This window comes from Corticium candelabrum, chromosome 5 (genome assembly GCF_963422355.1).
Source record: "Corticium candelabrum chromosome 5, ooCorCand1.1, whole genome shotgun sequence".
NCBI lineage: Eukaryota > Metazoa > Porifera > Homoscleromorpha > Homosclerophorida > Plakinidae > Corticium > Corticium candelabrum.
In genome coordinates, this window is record NC_085089.1 from 8806398 (window position 1) to 8827910 (window position 21513).

Below are 21513 nucleotides of genomic sequence, written 5' to 3' on the forward strand. Positions count from 1 at the left end.
AAAGCACGTGTTGCAACTGCTGACCAATCGGTCTAGACGCTCATCTCAGGCATGGCTCTCTCTGGTGGCGGAGATGCAGATGAGAGCTTTGATATTGACACCAAAGTTCAGATGAGTGGCGTACTTCTCAAGCAGCCATTCGGTCATAAATCAAAAGGGAAATGGCAGAGACGGTTTGCAGTCGAGAATTTGTGGGCGTGACGTTAGTTGCTACGATACCGTCTTTTCTCTAGATTCTTTATTATTAAAGAAGGTTTCATTCTTTACTATGGAGAAACAGAGAAAAGGAGCTTTGAGAGATCTCATCATTTCAACATCCATCCCAAGGTGGTTGCCTCGTCTACGTCGTCGGCATGCAATCTCTACAGCGCTCCTTTGTCATCTCTTAGTGTTTAACTTTGTCTGTCTGTTTGTCTGTCGAGTTTGCCACTTTCACTATTTTGTACTAACTTTCGACCAGTACTAGCGTCTAGCTAGTTTAGAGGCTGTTTATTTCTGAGAGTGAACACTGCTTTCGTTTTTAATTAATTAAATGCGCCCTAGACCTAGAGGGATTAGAAATAGTTGCCGCACTAACAAAAGGATAAAAGGTGCGGCACTTATTGGAAGAAACGTGATATTTGGTGTCACTTTTGCATTTTTGTGGACTCAGTTGTTAATCTGTAGGTGTAGGGTGTAGCTAGGGACGTCTTACCGGAAATGGCCACCAACTAGACGGAAATACTTCACTCAACCATTCGACGGAAACAACCATATGTAAACAACTTTGAATGTACAGCGTGCGTTCACTGTTATGGTTCCTATCTTGACATATGGAGCTTGTCCTTTATATATATATATATATATATATATATATATATATATATATATATATATATATATGTATGTATATATATGTATATATATATATATATATATATATATATATATATATATATATATATATATATATATATATATATATATATATATATATATTAGGCGGAGTCACCCGGGACATTCCGATTTGATTACTGATCATGACTTTTGAGTGTATCTTCAAGGTCATAGCGGATGGAGAGTAAGTGAACCTGCAACAAAGCGCCGCATCCAAGTCATTTAGTGTTTGATGATAAGACTACCTGTCCTTTCTCAGCCACCTGTATAAACAAGTGTCCAGATGCTAGTGACATGCACGTGGTATTAATTTGTTCATGCTTGCAAGTAGGTGCTTGCCAGTACTTGTGCAACAACTGCCTGGTGTTGTTGTGATTGGAGTACGTATCTGTGCCTCGTTGTTGAGGCTAAAATCAATTGTTGGGTGTTCTAGGAACACACGCATAGGTAAGTTTCCTGCTTTGGGGTGTGTTTGGAAGGACATTACTAATTCTGAGGAGTCAATTTTTTGGCGCCTAGGGTTCAGCACTGTAGTGCTTTCTTTTTCATTATTTTGTGATTTGTTTGTTCTCATCTGATTTGTTAGTCTTTTTGCTAGTAGTAATGCATACAAAGGCTATGTACTGTATATTTAGGGTGTTATTCCATTGGGTGGTTGCACTGTCAAACAAGAATCAGAATCTGGAGATAAGACTAAGTTTCCTTTAATAGTTGAGCATCGAGACTTCAAGGTGTAGTTTTTTGTGTTTGAACTTTGGTTGATTACTACACATTGATTATGTATGGTGGTGGCGTTAGGGAAAAATTCTGCTTGCTGCAGAAAATGCTGAAGAAAGAGATAAGTGGATAGACATGATCAGAAATTCAGGCAGAGTGTTGGCTTGGACTGTTGCATTGGGTGTTAACTACTTGTCAAACTCAGTTGTTCTTATTCAGTACATGGAAGAATGCGCAATTGGGTGATGCTATGATTCACCAGCTGGAGCAAGAAAGTAGGAAAATGGCTGAACAGCAAGAAAAAGTTAAAGGTAGCATTCTGTAAAGAACTAAGACCCCGTTTACACAAGCACTTGTAAGCGGGCCAGCCCGTACTGGTTTGGTTTGTACAGTATGTGTAAACGCGGGCTGAGCCTAGGTCGAACCGTGCTTAGCCATGCCAGCTCGGATTGGTATTTCTAGCTGGGCCAGATCGGCCTGGCTCGAGTCAAGTACATCGTGTAAATGCATAGCGCGCTGGAAAACGAGTTGCACATGCTCATTTGGTACAAATGGCATGGAGTGAGACGGAGACTCTGTCTTATTCGATTGTGGAGCAACCAAGATGTGCAAGAAACAAATCTTTTGAACTTTGTTGTTGCAACAGTCGCTTGGCGATAGACCTACGTCTCCTATGATTAGTACAATGTCTCGTATATGTCCTATGCATTTTTAGAAACATGAGCAGCTTGACTTCTGTCCATTGCAAACATGAGCAAATGCAAGCTATGTCAATCTCAAGTAACGAACACAAGTTAATTAATGACACACCTATTAAGAGTGTTGGCTCGCTTCTACAGAGTGTTTCGTGTAAACGTAGGCTAGAATGCTGGGCTAACATGGCTTGGCTCGGCTTGCTATGCGTGCTCGTGTAAACGGGGTATGAGTATTTTATGTGTGCAAGCATATGCTTTTGAGTAGACCTGCTGCACAATGAAGCTACTGCATTAGCAGAGGAGAAGGGAAAGAAAGAGGTAATTCCAGGTTGCTTAGAAAAACGGACTGCATGACAGAAATGACAATAACAGGAATGATAATGCATGACAATAAATAATAATAGTAGGGAATTGGACACCGACAACTGTATGCAACTGGGTCTAGTCAAGTGCTTGTGTGTCGATGAGTATAACAGTGTTCAGCACTGCACTATGTGGGAGAAACTTTATTATGAATCTTTATCAAATGAAAAGGTTTTCTGGTTGAAGTTGTATGCTTGGACAAGATTCTAGCCATCAACAGGATTGAACTGCTTGCTCTGACTTAGAATCAGGCATCATTCATTGGGGACCACGGAGTTGCAGCAGCTTGATCAAAGGATTGGAATTTTTGTGCACAACATTTACCAGTACTGACATTCTTTGACTGATATGTTGATTGATTTTATTCTCCGTGTAGCTAGAGAGTTTAGGGGTTACAACAGACTGAGTCAACGTCTAACTCGTGTACTCTAGGACTGGACATTTATGACGTACAGCTCTGATCTCTTTATGCAGATCAAGGAATGTAATTCTGAAGATCTTTGTACAGTACTCAGTTAGATGCATGTTGTGCTTAGCAACTGTTTGCATTCAATAAATTAGGTTTGAAGTACTTGGGAGTGTATATAACCATAGGCAATTTTTACACATAGTATGTTGACAGGATTTAGAGAAACAAGCAGCTGATCTTGCTCGTGAAAAACTGTCTATTGAAGAGCAGTTGGCAAAGTTTAAGGAAGACAAGGAAGTGACTATGAGGTTGAGGTTATTCTGAATCTTATTGTTAAATATGTAAAGGCTTATATGTGTCAGTGAACTTCAAGGCACTCTAGAAACTCTTCGTCAAGTAAAGCAAGACAAAGAGCACATTACACAATCTTTGCAGAGTTTGCAAGATAGATTCACGGTTTGATATTGGGATGTGAGTGGTTGTAGGTTTGTGTCAATAACTTTGCTTGAAGGAACTTAACCAAGAAAAAGAGCTTACTGCTAGTCAACTGGAGGAACGCAATCGAATAGCCTCACAACTTTTGGAAGAAAAAGAGAGGCTGGCATCGCAGACACAGTCTTTGACTGAAACATTGCAGGTAACAGCTAGGTGTCAGCCACACTAAATTATTGGCTTTGATGTACCTTCTTCATTAACTTCAGACAGTGGAATCAGCAAAAGAAAAACTTGCCAGGGAACATCAGTTGGCAGAGGAGCTGTGAGAAATAGATTTGTGGTTTAATAGGAACTTTGTTGTGCTGACCTGATTGTATACTGTAGTTTGCTTAAAGAAAGTGAGGAGAAGCAAAAGATAGAAAAAGAAAGGAAACGACAGTCATTAATTGTACAAGAGAAGGAAGAACTTATTAAAGTAGTTAATTAAATGGGTTAATGAGCATTGTTGGTGTGTTTGTGATGCTGTTGGATTAGATTGTGGAGCAAGAGAAGAAAGCCAAAGAGAAGGCTTATCTTGTACTAAATGACGTTAGGCTCTCAAAGAATGATTGTATTATAAAATGACTCATATGACTCTAGACAGAAAAAAGACAGCGTGTGGCAACAGAAAAGCGACTTCGTTTGGCAGAAGATTCCCTAAAGAGAGTTGATCGTGTATGTGTAGTCATCTAAAATTAATTGGTTGTCTCTGCTGTGATTCTGTAGGATGTGTTTATTTCAGGCTTTAAGAGAAAGTGGAATCAACTTGGACATTGAAATTGAACTTGACGTTCAGAACTTGAGAAGTGAGGTTTATGAATAGTTTTTAACCACTCATTGATTAATGTACAATCTCTGTCACTTATAGAATTTTTTGAGGAAGCAGCAGAAGAGGCTAGGCTAGATGCAGAGAAACCTCGGATCATGAAAGATGCTGTGTTAGCTCGTACCAGTTATGTTCGTAAGTCTGGCATCATTTCTGGCTCACCTGAAACATCTCCTTTGATTGATCGGAAAGCAGAACAAGAACAATCAGCAATTGTTGACGGCAGCGAGTCGCTTAAAACAGATGAGAAAAAGGAGGAAAAGGGTGACAAGAAGGAAGAGGAAGAGGAAGAGGAGAAAGGAAGGAAACTAACAACAGAACATCGTCCAGAAGATCTGAATCAGCATATAGAAACAACGCAAGCAGACTAGAATTGGTGGTAAGCCTTAATGTTGTGAATGCTTAGCTGCCAAATGTTCAAGCAGTGTGTTAACACCCATTGCTTGAAATCATGCTATCTGCTGCTGAATTAGGCATTGTTTGATTCTGAATATTAAATGTTGAATAAAGTAGATTGGAATTGCTATACTTTCTAACTAGTGCTGTCTATTTTTCTTGTTTATATGCTCTACAAATGCCGTATCTAATTTCGTTACTCTTGTCTGCTCATTTAGTTCTTTCCCAAATACTTTCTTTGCGTATTGTCACTTTCCACTTATCGATTGTGTTGACAATCTGTTTTGGGGCAACTTGCACGGTACTCTGTCACTCCACAAGAAACTGGATCCCCATGACTGTCGTGGAGCTGCATAAAGAAGGGGAAATGTAATTCTTTGCTCAAATGATTGAATTGAACAACTAAATGCCTTACCAAAAACGTGCGACCTGCTAAAGAGCTTGGTTCTTTTAGTGAAAATCCAACTGAGGTTCCGCAGATTTGAGCTGTTCTGAAAATGAAACAAACTGTAAACCAAGTGTTGTAAGTGTTTTGACTGACAAACCCTTTGCTGTCTCTTTGTACGGGTAATTCAACAATTCGATCGTAGTTAGCATCCATACACTGGTCTAGAAAGCCATGTACACATCTAGAGACAGCTGCTGTGATTGCAAACTTTGGTACAATACCTGCTGGTATGGCATAGTCTAAGCCACTTAACCCAGCTACGTTGTTGTCAGCCGATAGACAGCTTTCCTTAATGTTTCCTTCAATGGTGACTGGGCCTCCACAGGTCTATGTCAGATAACAACTTCATGTACAGATGTTGCATCTTTCAAAAATAAACTCTTCTACCTGTTGTCTAAAACACAGCTCTCCACATTGTTTGTTATTAGCTTGAAGAGCCACACATGCACATTTAGAATCTGCAACAGGTAGCCCAAACAGATTGTCTGCATTTCTTTTTAACTAAATTTGAACTTCTTACATGGGGTAGGCCATACCATTCCACACAAAGTTATTGACTGTGTCTCTGTCCCCTCATCTGTTCGGTGGCTGAGCTTGTACTGCAGCAAAGAGCATTGTATGAACATGTAGCAACATAAATGATTTTAGAGGTTATTTTTACAACTGCTATTGCCCCAATGAAGGAGGTTATTGCCACAGTATTGAAAGATCGTTGTGAACTTCTTCCCTGGAGATGTCTGTGCATTATTACATAAATAGTCTTTTAAAAAGAGAAGAGAAAGTGCAGTTGATGTTACCCATGGGAAACTTGGTCTGCTGGCTCTTTTGTCATGTTGTTCATAAACAGTGCATTGCACTTTTTACCATCGGGCTCTACAGACTGATGTGAAAGTGATGGATCAATATTTCATGAAAGAACTTACTTTTCACGAAGTCTTCATATTGGATTGTTACAAACTGTGCATGGTTGTATGAACCTTGAGTAGAGATAGTCTGGTAGGCAACCATTTGTTTGGTTAAACCCTAGAACACCACATACAGTACAAATCTTTGTGGATTGAAGTTCTGTTGTTGTATACCATTTGGTACACTTGATAGAATGTAAAGATACCGGTGGCTTTACCATCATCAGACTTCACATTGGCCACTGCACTCAAAGTATCTGAAAAGGAGAAAGAACCACATAACCACGAGTTGGATGACATGGTTACATTGGTTTACCAAAGCAACTTCTGCAAATAATGGGGCCACATGCTAGGCGTCCGCCAGCATTTCCTGTGGTGGTACTGCCAATGTTACTACCTTTTCCAAGATCATCCTCCCCAGCATGAACCTGTGAGACACACTGTTAGACCAGTCTGTCACACATGGTAAGTATTGTATGTTATTACTACAACTCCTCTTCCCAAAACTGTGGTTGGGCCATACAGAGTCACCAGTGATTCTTCATGTATTGTAAAACTTGCCACACCGTTCTCATCAGCAATGATATTCCCAAGGTCTCCTACGTGTCTATAATTGTGCAATCAGTGTAAGGGCTTGCTAGCTGGATGCATCCATGTCAACAGGTCTAACCTGTTATTACCATCATTTGGACCACCATGAGGATGATAGTGGGGATTGTAGTGACCACCATAACTGAGACAGCCTAGAACAGCATAGCACAGAAACAGAATGTATGAGATATCTGGTGTAGTGGTGGTATATAACTGAGATGTATACCATTTGATTGATTGCTGCTTTCATGAATATGGAAGCCGTGTTTAGATCTAGGCTTGAGTCCAGAGATGACTCCTCTGACAACAGTAGGGCCACCTAGAGTCTAAAGAAAACCAAAATTGTGTAGATGTACCTTGGTGGTAATGGACCAAATATGCTAACGTTTTGTTGAAACGTGACCGTCCCTTCTACTTTGGTATCCAAATTTGGAACTAGATCAGCTACAGCGGTCCTTATGTCTACATCATACAATACTTACAAACACCCATCTCTATATTGGCTGTCTAGAACGAGCAGCAACCTACCGTAGCAACAGGCGGGTCTCTAGAAAGAGGCAGAAATGTGATAAGAAAAAGAATTATTTAAGCTGCTATTGCTGACTTTATTTACCTTGCAGACATATTGCTTCTTAATCGTTGAACACTGACTGCTGGCATACCATTGGCCTGGATGATTGTATACATGGTTAGCACTACTCTGTTGTCTTCTTCTACGTGTGAGAACGCCCTTCGTCAGATATGCGCATCCAAGCATATGATTACTGTGACCGTTCGTTGAGTAGTGCGGCTGTCTGTGAGCCCAGTTCATGTAGTCATAGGAAGTTGATGTTCCGTCACTCCATTGGAACTGCAGCGGGGGATTATGTCCTGACCGGTTTTCGTTATATCCTGCATAAACAAACACACACGCCAATTGCAAGTCGTTGAACGCGCGTGATGCCGTCGCTTGCTTGTATTGCCTCCGCATGCATGGTACAGCACATCACGCACCTATCCACACGTCTTGTCTTGATTCTCTCCGTATGAAGTCGTTTTCAGCTGGAGTATGAACGCTGGCCAAGTCTCCTCCTAGTCGCAGGCATGTCATGCGAGCATCACTCCACGTGGCAGTGACAGGCTCTCCGACGAAGCTATCTTGTGAAGCCACGAACTTATAACAGTTACCACTGAAGAAACTCCAGCCTGTTGAACAGCCGAGACTCACATCAAGTACTAGTAATAGGGGTACGCAGACTGCAACGGGGAATTGCAACATGACCATATATCAGCTATGATTTGTCAGTCTCTCTGATGGTCGGACTGGGCTAGACTGCTGTGACCATATATAATATACGCGACCACGATCAATAACAAAACATTAAATATCTATATGGTACTGATACTTGTAAGTATGTATTCTCCTCTAAGTGTTGGGTGTTTTTCTCGCCAATGTGAAATGTCAACTCTAAACACCGTCGGATTCCTTTAGAACGGCAGCACGTGTCACGAACTGCTTATCCGTGCAATTGATCAATGAGTAACTCCGCCGTCCGTTTACATCGGATCTTACTAGTGTCTACCGCAGCTGTTTGGTTACTGTATCATGATGTGTAAAAAGAAGCCGCCTTTCATTGTTCCACTATGCTGTAAACACAACCAAGTGTACCGCTGTCGACAAAATCGGTCAACTAGATACTCGCGTGCCACAACCTCCGAATTCTCAAGTCTAGATCGTGCAGGTTAATTGACGTTATCAACTACGCTTGTTTTGGAGCTGCAACTTTGTGCTTTTGCACTAACAGAGTGCGTCCATAGGGGGCATTGTTCTGAATTACTACATCTACAAACAGATTTATTCAGACTTCTATTACACGCAATAGATTGCTATCGTCGCGTCTTATTATAAAGCCACTCGACTGCATGCCACAGAAATGCGACACACAGAGCTCATGACCGTGTTGTATTACCTTGTTGGCATTGTCCTCTTACGCCTACACAAAGAAAACAACCAATATTTACAGTTGGAAGCCAATGATTGTAATACTGGTTATAATTTCCGATTGCTCTGCATTCCATTCTCAGACGTACAATGTAAGTGACGTGACTTTGTAAAGCCATCAAGACCACCCAGCAACGCACTGTACAATTTTTCGTCAACCGATTTCTCTAAGCTCAAAAGAATTAAATTTTCTCGTCGTTCCCGCCACTAGCGGCTTTGCGCCTTCTCATTGGTCATCGCAGCGTGCAGAACCGGATGCCCCTGGGGCTTTCGCGTAATGGCGCCAAATTTATCATGGTTAGCACGACTAGATTTACTAATAATACAAATTGTAGCTTACCGGAACCAAAAGCGGCAATTACTGAGAGCAGAGAGAACACAATAGTGGAGCTCATTTTGACCGACACTTAGACCTGCTGTAAATGGTTTGCGCATGCTCTGTCGGTGTCTAATGGAGAGTAGGGACGTCTTTCGTGTACATACAGTTTCTTTTTTGAACGGTGATTTTGTGGCCTGAATATATTTATCTCAGCAACGATGGCTTACTAGCAGTGCAGAACTGGAACGAGAGCAGGTGAAACTTTTGTAGAACGCAATCAAGCACATTGGAGCGGACTTCCATCCATTAATCATCTCTAGTATTCTGCCATGAATCGCAAATGACTACTTTTGAGAAAAGTGGATCTAGAAAGCAGAAGCAGCTTCGTGGGTCTCTTGGAGATCTTTTGTCTTATGCTACCTACTTGTCTGACTATCAAAGGTTGAGAAGTCTCGTTGGTAAAGCTAGCAAGAAGCTCCCACGTTTGCTAGACAGCAGCGGACGCACAGCGTTGCACGTAGCAGCGTCTTTATCAGCAGGTGGAGGAATGACTGAGTGGATGTTGGAGAACTGCAATTTAGAAATAGACAAAACTGACAGAGAGTCAATGTGGACAGCTCTGCATAGAAGTGTCTATTATGGAAATATCGCAGCAGCTATAGAGTTGATTAAAGTACGTGTTGGAGGGGTAGGTGGAGGACACTTTTAAATAGTTGATGTTGAATGCCTTTGTCCCTCTCCCAGCGTGGTGCAAATGTTTATAAAGAAGACAGAGAGGGTATTACTCCTCTAAATCTATTAGACTACAATAGACAATGGACTCGAAAACTCTTTGAAAGTGAGTGTTAACACAGCTACAGTATTTTTTGATTGTCGCTAATTAATTTTGTAATATATATGTTACAATGCTGAGTATATGTTTCCAGGAGATATCAAATGTGGTAGTGAGGTTCTAACTTGGGGACTTAATAATAACCTGACACTTGGCCATGCTGATGAAGCAAGTCGAGCTCACCCAGAACGTGTGTGTGCTTTAATGGGACCCGCTTCTGCTAATGTCATTCAGGTAATGATTTTAGACATCTCAATATGGCAGTTCTAATTTTTCTTGTTCAGGTGTTGTTGTGTAAATTTCATTCTGTGTTTCTTGCCACTGATGGCAGAGTGTTTACCTGTGGCCATGGGCATGGAGGTAGACTAGGGCATGGGGATGAACAGAGTCATGTGGTGAGATAATTAAATGGCTAGATGTCAGGTTTATTTAGAGTGATATGGTATAAGACAAAGCATATTGGCGGATTTTATTTTGGTGGTTGGACATAGTTGTTTGATAACTGATATATGTCTTACCATAAGTGGTCTTGATGTGTTTGTAATTGACAGCTGTGTTAGTGGCTGACATTTCCCTAACTTCTCCAACTACTGCATAGGCACAACAGACGGCAAGCAGGGATTACCTACCATCTTGCTGATCCATGTGCCTGATGACGTCAATGTATCCCGGAGGCCAAATTAATTAATGGCGGATTTTGTATTGGCGGTTGCTGAAAAATCTGCCAAAACGCCAAAATAAATTCCTTGCCAATATTTTATCATATATGGTATATGATTGTTTAGGTTCCAAAGCAGATTGAATTTTTGAAAAGTGTCAAATGTGTGTGTATTGCTGCTGCAAGAGATCACACTGTCTTTCTTAGTGATGGGTTGGACTTCTGACGTAGATGAATGGTTATAGAGCTTACTGTGAATAGTGCATGTTTAGTGGTGAGGTATCAACTTGTGGACTTAATGATTGTTGTCAACTTGGCTATGGTGGCTCACAAAGCTCAAGTTGTAAGCAAAGTTTATCTCCTCGTTGGGTAACTAACACTATTACAATTTTTTTAATTGACGTGGGAGACTTATGAGTTTACAGGTGAAGTTTTTCAAAGGACAGAGAGTGACACATGTGGCAGCAGGTCGCTACCACACGGCTGTTTGCACTGAGAATGAATTATACACCTGGGGAAGAAACATAGGCCAGTTGGGATATTCTGGAACTGACATCATGCAGTATGTACCTAAACAGGTTTGCTTGGTGTCATTGTGTGGGTTAGTTGATTACTAGTACTGTGTTGGTTTTTAGGTTACAGGTCTTTTGAAAGGGTTCAAGATGTTGCTGTTGTGTGCTAGTGACTCAGCAACAGCCTGTTGTACTTCTAATGGAGATACCTTTGTGTTAATTGACTACACATGTCGAAAGATTGCTGTGTCACCATTTAGGTTGATGCCAAACTGAGAACGATTGTGATTTTACATTTTGTAATAATGCATATATGTAACAGTCCAAGTGAGCTTCCTCTCGATCTATGCATTTCTGCTTCTCTTGCCTATCGTGACAGTGAATCAGATATTAATGTGGGAATGGTTGTTCTTTTGGCTCTTACTAAATATGGAGAGGTTAGTCATGCATGTACTAACATGAAAGCTACATATTTATTATGTTTCTTCAATGAATAGTTACATGTGAAATTCTGTTGTCCATTTACCTTGTTATATAGTGTGGGATTTTAGGTGTGGAAATGGTCTCCTGGTCTCAGAGCAATGTCCCGTTGTCGATGGCTGAACAAGAACGGTTGCATCAAGAGTATTGTAGGTGAATTGTTTTGTTGTTAGTCTCAGATAATTGTCACTGTCCTAAGTCATGCTTTGTCTGATTGTGATTGCTATCCATGTTTATCTTTGTTTGTGTATTTTAGTTGCTGATGTGAAAGTTGGCAGAGAAGTGTACCTTGTGTCAGGTATGTTATGGATAATTATTCAGATAATTATTCATATTGGCATGCTTGTGTCCTTTCTTTATTGGTGTTTACAATATGATTTGGATATGTGTAATGTCTTGCAGTTAAGGGACAACTTTATAAAGGATCATTTGTTCAACCCAAAATATCTGATGAAAGAGTTTGCTCGTCATCTCTATTTTCAGCGTCTGGTCCCAATAAAGCAACATTCTACAAGAAGCCTTTGGAATGGCATGTATGGAAATGCAGAGAGGCTGATCGAGAAGCAAAGTCTGTTGTAGTGTTGGAACGACTTCAAAAACTTCATCGTGTAGTGAAAGTGTTTTGTGACTTCAAAGGACAAAATGTAGCTGTTTTATGTCATGATCCAATACTAAGGTTATTGCAGAATCATGAAGGTATTGATCTTGAACTGATTAGAATTAATGTTATTGGTTTGTGACAGTCTCTCTCAGTTTCCTCAGATTTCTTTATCTTCATTTGCTGCCGACATGCAGCTGTTGTTGGATGAGGCAGATCCATTGGATTCGGTTCATGATGTTCTTGTGAAAGTAGGACAGCTTGCTGTTGTTGTTAAACTAGTTTGTTTTGATGTCTGTCTGCTGCTAGGTTGGAGAGTCACATAATGTGCTTCCCCTTCACAAAGTTGTTCTTGCTAGTCAAAGTTCTTATTTCAGAGATCTATTTGCGATTAGGCAATCTTCAGCTATTGAAGTGAAGAATATTGAACTTAACGTGTTTACTCATCTGCTTTCCTTTCTTTACACTGGCAAGCTTGAGGCTGTTTCTGATACTGTTACCATCACTTGTAGCAGTGGAAGCAAAGAGTGTGAAGTCTTCTCACTTTCAGAAGATGGTCAAACAGACGGCCACAAAGATTTTGTGCATGAAGACTTGATTGGCTGTTTGTTTAATTTGAATGATGTCAGTCAGCAGTTACATGAAGACACTTTTTGTAGTGATGATGAAACAGAGTCAGTTACTCGTCTTCACTCAGAAAGTTGGTTGATTTCAACACAGTTTGCAGGCCAAGGGTTTGCAGTGGAAAGTGGTGCTAATTCAGAAACAACACAAACTCCCTTGTCTCCAAATTCTACTTCAGCATTTGCTATGTATCAGGCTATTAAACAGGAAGAGGAGCAAGAAGTAAAATCACACAGGAAACAGACACCAAGTCATCGAGATAGCAATGTGTTATCTTTGGCGGTAGAGAAGCTATATGAAGCATCTATCAGGTTTAAAGTGACCGGCCTGACTAGGCGGTAGGTGGTATTGGGCATTAAATAGGATTTGGAAATGAAGTGTTGAAAGTGTTTACTTTGTTAATTAGTTTGGAGGAGATGTATTCAGAGAAGCTCAGACATGCACGTTCTTTGAAATTGGAGTTGTTTTCTGGTGAACTGTTGGAGCAGAAATCATGGTATACAGTTTAATTCTTATATGTCTAGTTACTTTCTCACTGGTTGTTATTGCATAGTCTTGAGCTATTGCTTGCATAACTAGAGGATATTAGCCACAAATGGTTGAACAGCAATACTAACTATGCACACTTGTTTAGAGATATCTGTAATCTTTTTGCCAACATTGACAGAAACTTAACATTATTATAAACAGAAAGTGTTCTAGAGTGGGTTTTTCAGAGTGTTGTAGTTGATCTTTTGTTTACTATGTAATTAACCTCTTTGTTATGATCAAATTTGTACTGACTTGATTAGATCCAACTGACATGCAAATGTAGTATGCAAATGATAATTGTGACCTGCTTCTTGCTATGTAGTTCACATTTACATGATGTCACATTGATAGCAGAGGATGGAATCTCCATAGGATGTCACAAGTGCATCTTAGTGGCTCGTTCTGGTGAGATATTTTGGTCTAGTTTGTGTTGACCTCTTTACTGTATTGTTGATTCAGAATACTTTCGAAGCATGTTGACCATGGGCTGGAAAGAGGTGATGTCAAAGCCAGTCTGGTTCTATTTTGCCCATTTCCTTGCAGTGTTTGTAAACATTTTCTTTGGCTTCAGACTGTATCTGGCCCACTTTCTCTGTATTTACATTTTTCATCAATGGTTATGCAAGTTGTTGTTGATTTTATCTACTCAGATGAAGCTGCATTGGTGAACAGTAGGTGTAATTGGTCAGCCCTATCTTATTGTCAAACAGAAGTTGTTTGTTGAAGGTTGCAATGATTTGAACTTCATTGGATCAGTATTGACTGCTGCTGACCAAGTAAGTTTGTTTCTTTCTGTTCTGTCTTGTGGTTTAGTTATCCTAATGAGCTATTTATTATGTAGATGTTAATGGTCAGGTTGAAGGAGATTTGCGAAGCAGCTATTTCAAGGCTGAGTCAGTTTGATGGCTTCCTTTCTGCATCACAAAGGATTGATAGTGATGTTTTTTTATTGCTAGTGACTGTTAGAACAGTTGTTGAGATTTTGGAATTTTCTGACTTATATGGTGCTTCTCAGTTGAAGACAGCAGCACTGACATTCATTTCATGCAACTTGGCAGACTTATTAGAGGGAGGTTGTCTTAACAACTTAAGCAGATCTTTGGCTGATGACATCACCGCTTTTTATAGGAATTTGGTATTGAGAGTTAGTTTGGGGCAGTCCATTGTGTTTTTGTATAGCTATTTGCTTTTGTACAGATACCAGATGTAGCCTGTAGAGTTTTGAAAATGTCTGGTGGGTACATTCTGGTTTGTTCATTGGAACTTTGTTATTGTGTATATGGTATGGTACAGCTGTTTCATTTGATGAGGTTCAATCTGTTGGCTATCTGGACTGTTTGAATGGCAAAGAACAAGCTAACAAGAGAAAGTTCTCTGTGAGACACGAGTCAACTACAAGTCCTGATGTAAATGATGGTCTTGGAAAGATGATTTCTGGTGGATTGGAAGACTTACAGCCAAAAATGGGAATGCAACCAGAATCTGGCTGTTTGATGTATCAGTCTTCTATTAACATTGATTCCAAAAAAGAGGTGAAAAACCCACCACTTCAACAAGTATGCCCATCATTTGTTGATTAGATAATTTGTGTACTTGCAATTGTGTAGTATATTGCTGCTAGACTAGACTCTTAGTAAAGGCACCACGGGAGACTTACTAGTTACCACTCACTCGTAGTCGGTGAGGCTTATAATATTGTTTGCTAAATTGAATGACCGAGGAGCTAATTGAGATAGAAACTAAACTTCTATAGTAGTGTGGCACATTAGACAACTTGCAGCTACTCTCAGTATGTAGGAACTGTGGATTTGTTATGTGATAGTACATAATCAGAGAATTGGTTAACAGAAGGATTTTAGTGTGAATGACATAGGCGTAGGAACAGGTCGGCTAGCCCGACCAGATTTTGAAAAATTGAGTTTCACCAGTCAACGATTGGCACTACTTCCAGTTTAGGAATACATGATTAAATAAGTAACATATTTGTAGATGGTTTATCCACTTTGTTAGTAGACATGATTGTTTGCTCCTTAAGGCCTGTCCACACTGGCAACTGGATCCGATTGCGATCCAACTGCAATGCTGTCCACACTTGCCACTGGATCGTGATAAATCCCATCCACATCGGGAGGTGGTTTTGATCGTGATCCGATTGCGATTGGTTGAATCCAATTAGAAATTATGGGTGTTATTCTCACGTATGCTACGCGTATACGCTTGTAGTCCGAACATCTAGCACTCCTTACTCGTCTTTGTTCTCGCTCACCTTACGTCGCTGTATCAACGCTTTCCACAAGCAAAGAAGCCACACGTTCTCATCAGTCATCAGTCACGTGATATCAAAAATGAGGCGGAGGTAGTGTTTTCAAAGTGCAGTGTGGACGCTCGTTATCCCGATCGAATCGCGAATCATTCTGGTCTAGTGTGGACAGGCCTTTAGTCTATGTAATCAACAATTTTACAATACTGTATTGTTCAATAAATCAGCACTACATTGGGGCATCGAGGTCATTCCTACTGTGCACATGCGTGTAACCATGTCTGCTTCTTCCGTGAAGGACGTTGCTCCCATGCAGCTAGTGTGCACTATTTCCGCCTAGTAGCGCACGTTAGGCCCGACCACTTCTAATTTGCTTCCTACTTCGCTAAATGATAGTCAAAATTGCAGTTGTTTTATTATGTTTCTCTTGAGTTTGTATTGGTAGAGTCAGCAGTATTATAGCTGGTAGTGCAAGTTTCTTGCTTGATTAGTTGATATGAAACTGTAGAGATTGGTTGTGAGTGGACATCAGTGCAATTTGTTAACTGTGAACTGACAGCCGTTGAAAAATGAGAATTTAGAAAAAGTACCGTTAGATCAGAAATTAATTGTAGTAGCTGTAGCGTTTGCGTGATTCTTTATTTAGTGTTTTGTGTGATGTACAGTATAAACTACATTAATTAAAGTGTCAGTTGTCTGGCAAGTTGTAAGATGATATATATATATATATATATATATATATATATATATATATATATATATATATATATATATATGTCTGCCCCTTGTTTGCTGAGGTATTAGCTAAAGAATTAAGGCATGCTACATGTGATGGTGTGTGGGGATTTGCTCGCCTTTTCTTACTGCCGAAAGCTGTCCTTCGATGTCCTTTAAGAGGAGAAAAGAAGAAACGTCATGTGGTAAAAGCAGAACTGCTCACGCCTTCAGAAATGGCAGACAGGGGATCTTGTTGGTCTCTGGGAAGATGCTAGAATTGATGCCAAGCGCCATAACCAGAAATCCAAGCATTTCACAGTCACTGAATCAAATGCCAAGCGAGCTCTGCGTTTGGCTAGAGAAGGTCGGTACAGCAATGCCATGAAAGCACTTGGTTCGTTGGGCTGTGCTCCTCTAGATGACCCTTCAGCACTTGATGAGTTACGTCAGTGACACCCAGAACATCTACTTCCTGAATGGAATGAGGATATTCCACCCCACTGACTGTTTCCTCTGCTTCAGTTTTGGCTGCTCTTCCTGCTTTCCCTCCAGCTACTAGCCCTGGTGGTTCAAAATTGCGCTGTCAGCATATTCTAGATGCTATTGATGGAATGACCACCCCTTCTGCAAGAGATTGTCTAGATCAGCTAACACATTTCATGTGTTTTCTTCTTTCTGGTCAAGCAGACACTTGGTTAGCTCCTTGGCTTACAGGAGCACCACTAACTGCTCTATACAAGAAACAAGGCGGAATCAGGCCAATTGCAGTAGAAGAAGTTTTAAGACGCCTTGCCAGCCGCCTCTGCTGCATGGCAGTTTGATCAAAGTTGCCAGATGTTTTCATTCCCATTGGCCAAGTTGGTGTTGGCATTAAAGGACGGTTAGAAGCTGCTATCCACTGTGTTTCCAGCTTCATAGAATCACATGTGGACGATCAGGATCTCTGTTGTCTGAAAATTGATTTCTCAAATGCTTTCAATGAGTGTAGGCGAGGGTCCTTTCTCCGACGTGTACATACTCAATTTCCGGAGTTATTTGCATGGTCTCAATGGTCATATCACTGCCATGGAAACCTTTACTTTGGGAATGACGTCATTAGATCATCAGGGGAGTTCAGCAAGGAGACCCTCTGGGTCCTCTCCTTTTTTCGTCAGTTATCCGGAGCTCCTTGATGATATTGATGACATACCGGATCTGCACCTCCAGCTTTGGTACTTAGATGATGGCACCTTCGTAGGAAAACGCAGTTCTGTTGTCGCTTTCCTGGATTTACTGTCATCAAAGGGCCCATCACATGGCCTTTACATTAATAAGAAGAAATGTGAGGTATTCTGGCCATCAGGTGACATTTCATTTCCAGAGTTCCCTGGAGAGGTTATACGTAATCAATCAGAGTTCAGAAGGTGCAGAGTTTTTAGGGGCTCCAGTTGTCGGGTCTGATTCATTCTTTACTCAATCCTTTGCCAAACGAGTGGACAATGTTCTCTTCTGTCAGGATCATCTCTCTGATCTCGAAGACCCCCAAGTAGAGATGCACCTTCTACGCAGCTGTCTTAGCCTGTGTAAAATAAATCATCTAATCAGAACTGTTCCCCTTAGCCGGTTTGATCATGGTGTGCGTCGTTGCCTAGAGAAGATGTTCAATTTGTCTATGTCTGACGCCTGTTGGAAACAGGCAACCCTACCACAGTCTGTCTTGGTGGCCTTGGTCTAAGAGAAGCCAGCAGGACAGCTCCAGCAGTCTTCATTGGAACCTGTAATTCAACTTGCAAATTATTAAGTCAATTGCTTGGGCATGCTACGTCATTTGTGGATAGCAGTGAGCACGTCAACCTCGCCTCATTCGACCAGAATTTGATAGTTTCTGGTGAACTACCAACTTGAGAGATTTTAAGGAGTGTACTGTCACTGTGAGGATATTGATTTCAAGGCTTCTAAACAACGCGAATTCCAAGCCGTTCTTGACTCATCACTGCTACGGAAAATCAAGGCTGAAAGTAACTTACGAGATAAAGCACGTCTCAACTCAGTCTCCACCAGACATTCCGGGGCATGGCTTATGGCAATACCTAACCAGAAATTAGGCCTGGTCATGTCTCCTCAGGAATTTATGGTTGCTCTTTGTATGTGGCTTGGCATTCCTGTGTTTGCATCTCCTCCTTCGTCCGTTAGGTGTCCTTGTGGTACTGTCATCGATCCACATGGAGATCATGTCTTGGGTTGTGGTCATGGCTCACTAAGAAATAAAAGGCATGACACACTTTGTGACGTCATTTTCAACACAGTTCTTGTTGACAACCGCGACTGCAAGAAGGAGCAACGGTGCAACAGCCACAACAATGCCAGACCAGGGGATGTGTTTCATCCTGACTTCCTGCAGGGCCGAGCTGCGTATTTTGATGTGACCGTTAGGAATTCCCTACAGGCATCATATCTTCTAGAATCAGCCACCCAACCAGGAGCAGCAGCTGCTGGAGGAGACTCCGAGAAGATTGCACAGTATGAAGATGAAGTTAACGCAGCTGGATGTGATTTCTATTCTCTAGTTGTAGAGGCACTGGGAGTTTGGTTTCCTAGTTCTTTAGAGATTTTAAAAATTATAGCAAGAAGAGCTGTTTTAACTACAGGGACAACGGTCTCTAGAGCTATCCAGCATTTACTGCAACAACTTTCTTTTAGTCTTTGGCGGTATAATGCTAAACTGATCTTGGACAGACTAGCCATCTGTAATGTTGACAATGTTATGTAGGAGTATGTGTGATTTGTTTGCCCACTGTTAGTGGGTAAAATATAAAAAAATTAAAATATACTATATATATATGTCTAGTTTTGAATGGAATGTAGTTCTTTATTGTATGTTTCTGTTTTTGTATAATTCTGACTGGAACTAACATCATAGTTTGATTATTTGCAGGAATGCTTTGCTGATCAGTCAAGTTTTTGGAGTCAGCAAAGGTTATTGTTTTTCTTTCAGTTATAGTACTTAGTTTAAATGGCTAACGTAACGAATATGTTCATTTCTCATACGTGCTGTGACTGACATGAGAGAATTTTTCTGTTTAGTTATGAAGGAATCACATGAGCATGGTTTTCTGCTAAACAGTGTTTGTGAGCACTATGCTGGTGTGGGCTAGTACGAATGCACTGTACGTATTTGAAGTTTTTAGATGTTATGAGAAATGTTTGTGCATTGAGGCACACCATAGACGTACTCTGATTATTACAAGTCTCAATCTGATGGGAAAGAATTTTCAGGTAGTTGAGCTGACTTTTCATGGATTAATATGTTGAGGTCAATTGCACAACTGTTTAGTTTGCAATTGCATGACTTCAACTTTTGAAATGTTAGAGAAGTCATAAGAACAAAGATTATTGTATACATGCCACAATTTCGAAGTTTAAAATGTATATATATATATATATATATATATATATATATATATATATATATATATATAGGCACTGTATACATACTAACCTAGTAAGAAGTGTAATCTAGTAATAGTGCAAGTCTGTTTTTAGTTTTCAGGTGAGATCAACATCTCTAGCAGAAATTATGGTTGAAGAGGAAGAGAGTGGCAAACAACTACATTTAAGAAAGGTTATACAAAGTGAATTTTTTGTGTGAGTCCTGTGTGTGTGTGTGTGTGTGTGTGTGTGTGTGTGTGTGTGTGTGTGTGTGTGTGTGTGTGTGTGTGTGTGTGTGTGTGTGTGTGTGTGTGTGTGTGTGTGTGTGTGTGTACGCAAGCGCACATGCTCATTCGTGTGTGCATGCATGTGAGGGAGCATGTGTGCGTGTGTTGTGGACATGTCTATGGTAATTCATACCTGACTGATGGCAGCTTTACTTAGACTGAACAAATGATAGGAAGACAACCATCTGTCAAACAAAATCCATGGTCTGCTCTTTGCTGATCTAATGTTTCTGTCATAGTTACTGTTTCTTCCTAGTTTAATGCTGAAAGAGGAAGGCAACCCTGCTATTAAGTGGTCAGTTGGCGGGTTAGGAAAATCTCAAAAGCAAAGACGTAGGCTGAGCTCTGATAAATCTTCATTAAGTTCTTTGAACCAGTCACCATCTCCTTCTTCATGGTTTGTTTGACACGTATGGAGTGATGAGTGCATTGACTGATAAATTGCCAACTAACTGTGAACTGTAGGAAACCTGTATGGCAGCGGACATCAAATCCTGTTGTTTCCTTTCGTCATCTAATAGCTGAGCAGCTGGAAAATTATGAAGATAACCAAGAGAAGGACTACACTGTATCATTATGCAAGCAAGATCAATCAGCATGCAAAAGCAGAGAGGTGACATCACCTCCACGGTATGTGTATTTGATGGGAGGAAATTAATATGCTTAAAGGGACATTTTCCATACAGAGGATGGTGTGTTCCTTGTAGCCCAACAGAATCTCTTGCAAACATTGTTAGATTGCAAGAACAGAAGACTCTTGAAGAAAGTCAAAGGTGAGATTTTGTCATTACACCTGCAGATTCGAATCTGTAGTGAATGGGGTCGATCTAGTGTGAGTTTTGGAGAACATGATCACACAAACTATCACGTTTGTTTTTGTATCTACTTTAATAGTCAAAATTGCTTGCATCATTTACGATTACATTGAAGCTATTTTAACAAAGTTCTGATGATGGCAACTGTGAAGACTCTAATCAGAACTTTGAAATGCATGGAAGTTAGTAGTCTGTGGCGGTTGCTCATGCGGGTGACGTGAATGCATGTGTGTCAGGCTCAGGTCTACATGCTGTGCATATGCGTCCTAAATCCTAAACCGCATAATTTGACAGCTGACAATAATGGTAGAAATCCATAGCACAGCTGTAGTGACTTTCATATTGCTGCAACATCAGATGAACAGACCATTAAATGTTTGTCTCCATTTGACTTTCAGGTCACTCAACAAACCACTGGTCATCATTCAGGTCTATCTATATTCGAATTGTTGTGATTTCAATACCTTGCAACGACTTTTTGTGTAGATTGAAGACCGCGCAATTGACGAGCTTTTAGATTACTATGGTGGTCCATTTCACCCTGCTGAGTCAATTGAAGTGATGAGGGTGATTGACATGCCAAGTAAACAAAGATGGAAAAGGGTGTGTAAGTCTTGACCATCTACTGGCAACAAGAATACCTACCTATCTTAGTTTATGCTGTTAGCAGAGAATATCTCAATGAACATTTATTGGAACTTGTCGGAAACCTACATTTGATAAATCTTAATTAATTAGTGCAACTACTGTTTTCATATAAAGCATCTATTCTGTCTGTAACAACTGCAGAT

General features: G+C 40.5%; 4 protein-coding genes across 11 annotated transcripts; 3 read left to right on the forward strand and 1 right to left on the reverse strand.

The window, feature by feature from the left end:
- The first annotated feature begins 17 nt into the window (after nt 1-17).
- LOC134179889 (pleckstrin homology domain-containing family D member 1-like) lies at nt 18-4896 on the forward strand. Its single transcript, XM_062646904.1, has 15 exons — nt 18-173; nt 234-327; nt 1512-1607; nt 1675-1751; nt 1813-1904; nt 2554-2606; nt 3274-3368; nt 3423-3516; nt 3572-3697; nt 3762-3817; nt 3880-3970; nt 4030-4071; nt 4135-4209; nt 4277-4340; nt 4403-4896. Exons 1-15 carry the CDS (start codon nt 52-54, stop codon nt 4729-4731), a joined length of 1506 nt encoding a protein of 501 aa, XP_062502888.1. The 5' UTR covers nt 18-51; the 3' UTR covers nt 4732-4896.
- On the forward strand, nt 4612-21401 carry LOC134179884 (inhibitor of Bruton tyrosine kinase-like). 7 transcript variants are annotated; one of them, XM_062646894.1, is made up of 32 exons: nt 9126-9255; nt 9321-9673; nt 9745-9838; nt 9927-10066; nt 10117-10227; nt 10618-10703; nt 10763-10859; nt 10916-11068; nt 11126-11262; nt 11325-11439; nt 11554-11635; nt 11739-11780; nt 11885-12158; nt 12226-12331; nt 12390-13042; nt 13111-13200; nt 13558-13640; nt 13695-13732; nt 13807-13906; nt 13962-14011; nt 14077-14128; nt 14192-14370; nt 14433-14469; nt 14529-14791; nt 19127-19167; nt 19735-19813; nt 20065-20111; nt 20164-20304; nt 20373-20537; nt 20594-20680; nt 21121-21151; nt 21209-21401. In XM_062646894.1, the coding sequence occupies exons 2-32, from the start codon at nt 9341-9343 to the stop codon at nt 21338-21340; spliced, it is 4038 nt and encodes a 1345-aa protein (XP_062502878.1). In that variant the 5' UTR covers nt 9126-9255; nt 9321-9340; the 3' UTR covers nt 21341-21401. The 7 variants fall into 7 exon arrangements, with proteins under 7 accessions (XP_062502880.1, XP_062502876.1, XP_062502879.1 ...); XM_062646892.1 differs by having other exon boundaries at nt 9125-9673; XM_062646895.1 differs by having other exon boundaries at nt 9125-9673; nt 14529-14767.
- On the reverse strand, nt 4964-9113 carry LOC134179888 (uncharacterized). 2 transcript variants are annotated; one of them, XM_062646902.1, is made up of 20 exons: nt 9022-9113; nt 8650-8673; nt 7694-7885; nt 7314-7591; nt 7229-7247; nt 7086-7162; nt 6927-7026; nt 6780-6852; nt 6596-6716; nt 6426-6537; nt 6284-6366; nt 6128-6227; nt 6002-6077; nt 5866-5941; nt 5725-5803; nt 5592-5662; nt 5426-5531; nt 5302-5365; nt 5172-5247; nt 4964-5105 (listed from the first exon to the last, which is right to left on the reverse strand). In XM_062646902.1, the coding sequence occupies exons 1-20, from the start codon at nt 9074-9076 to the stop codon at nt 5016-5018; spliced, it is 1872 nt and encodes a 623-aa protein (XP_062502886.1). In that variant the 5' UTR covers nt 9077-9113; the 3' UTR covers nt 4964-5015. The 2 variants fall into 2 exon arrangements, with proteins under 2 accessions (XP_062502886.1, XP_062502885.1); XM_062646901.1 differs by lacking the exons at nt 8650-8673; nt 9022-9113 and adding an exon at nt 8086-8146 and having other exon boundaries at nt 7694-8015.
- Nucleotides 17797-19116, forward strand: LOC134179892 (uncharacterized). Its single transcript, XM_062646907.1, has one exon. The coding sequence runs from the start codon at nt 18272-18274 to the stop codon at nt 18959-18961; it is 690 nt and encodes a 229-aa protein (XP_062502891.1). The 5' UTR covers nt 17797-18271; the 3' UTR covers nt 18962-19116.
- Nucleotides 21402-21513: the final 112 nt, after the last annotated feature.

What these genes read in the sequence shown, in the direction of transcription:
- LOC134179884 (XM_062646892.1), top strand. Translation starts at nt 9,341, where the DNA reads ATGACTACTTTTGAGAAAAGTGGATCTAGAAAGCAGAAGCAGCTTCGT. An exon ending in CTTCTGCTAATGTCATTCAG is followed by an intron (nt 10,067 to 10,116) that starts GTAATGATTTTA and finishes TTTCTTGTTCAG; the next exon opens with GTGTTGTTGTGTAAATTTCA. An exon ending in ACTCTTGAAGAAAGTCAAAG is followed by an intron (nt 20,681 to 21,120) that starts GTGAGATTTTGT and finishes TTTGACTTTCAG; the next exon opens with GTCACTCAACAAACCACTGG.
- LOC134179892 (XM_062646907.1), top strand. Translation starts at nt 18,272, where the DNA reads ATGGCAATACCTAACCAGAAATTAGGCCTGGTCATGTCTCCTCAGGAA.
- LOC134179888 (XM_062646902.1), bottom strand. Translation starts at nt 9,076, where the DNA reads ATGAGCTCCACTATTGTGTTCTCTCTGCTCTCAGTAATTGCCGCTTTT. An exon ending in GCAGACCAAGTTTCCCATGG is followed by an intron (nt 5,942 to 6,001) that starts GTAACATCAACT and finishes AATAATGCACAG; the next exon opens with ACATCTCCAGGGAAGAAGTT. An exon ending in AATGGTATGGCCTACCCCAT is followed by an intron (nt 5,663 to 5,724) that starts GTAAGAAGTTCA and finishes TACCTGTTGCAG; the next exon opens with ATTCTAAATGTGCATGTGTG.
- LOC134179889 (XM_062646904.1), top strand. Translation starts at nt 52, where the DNA reads ATGGCTCTCTCTGGTGGCGGAGATGCAGATGAGAGCTTTGATATTGAC. An exon ending in ATCAGAAATTCAGGCAGAGT is followed by an intron (nt 1,752 to 1,812) that starts GTTGGCTTGGAC and finishes GTTCTTATTCAG; the next exon opens with TACATGGAAGAATGCGCAAT. An exon ending in CCAAAGAGAAGGCTTATCTT is followed by an intron (nt 4,072 to 4,134) that starts GTACTAAATGAC and finishes ATATGACTCTAG; the next exon opens with ACAGAAAAAAGACAGCGTGT.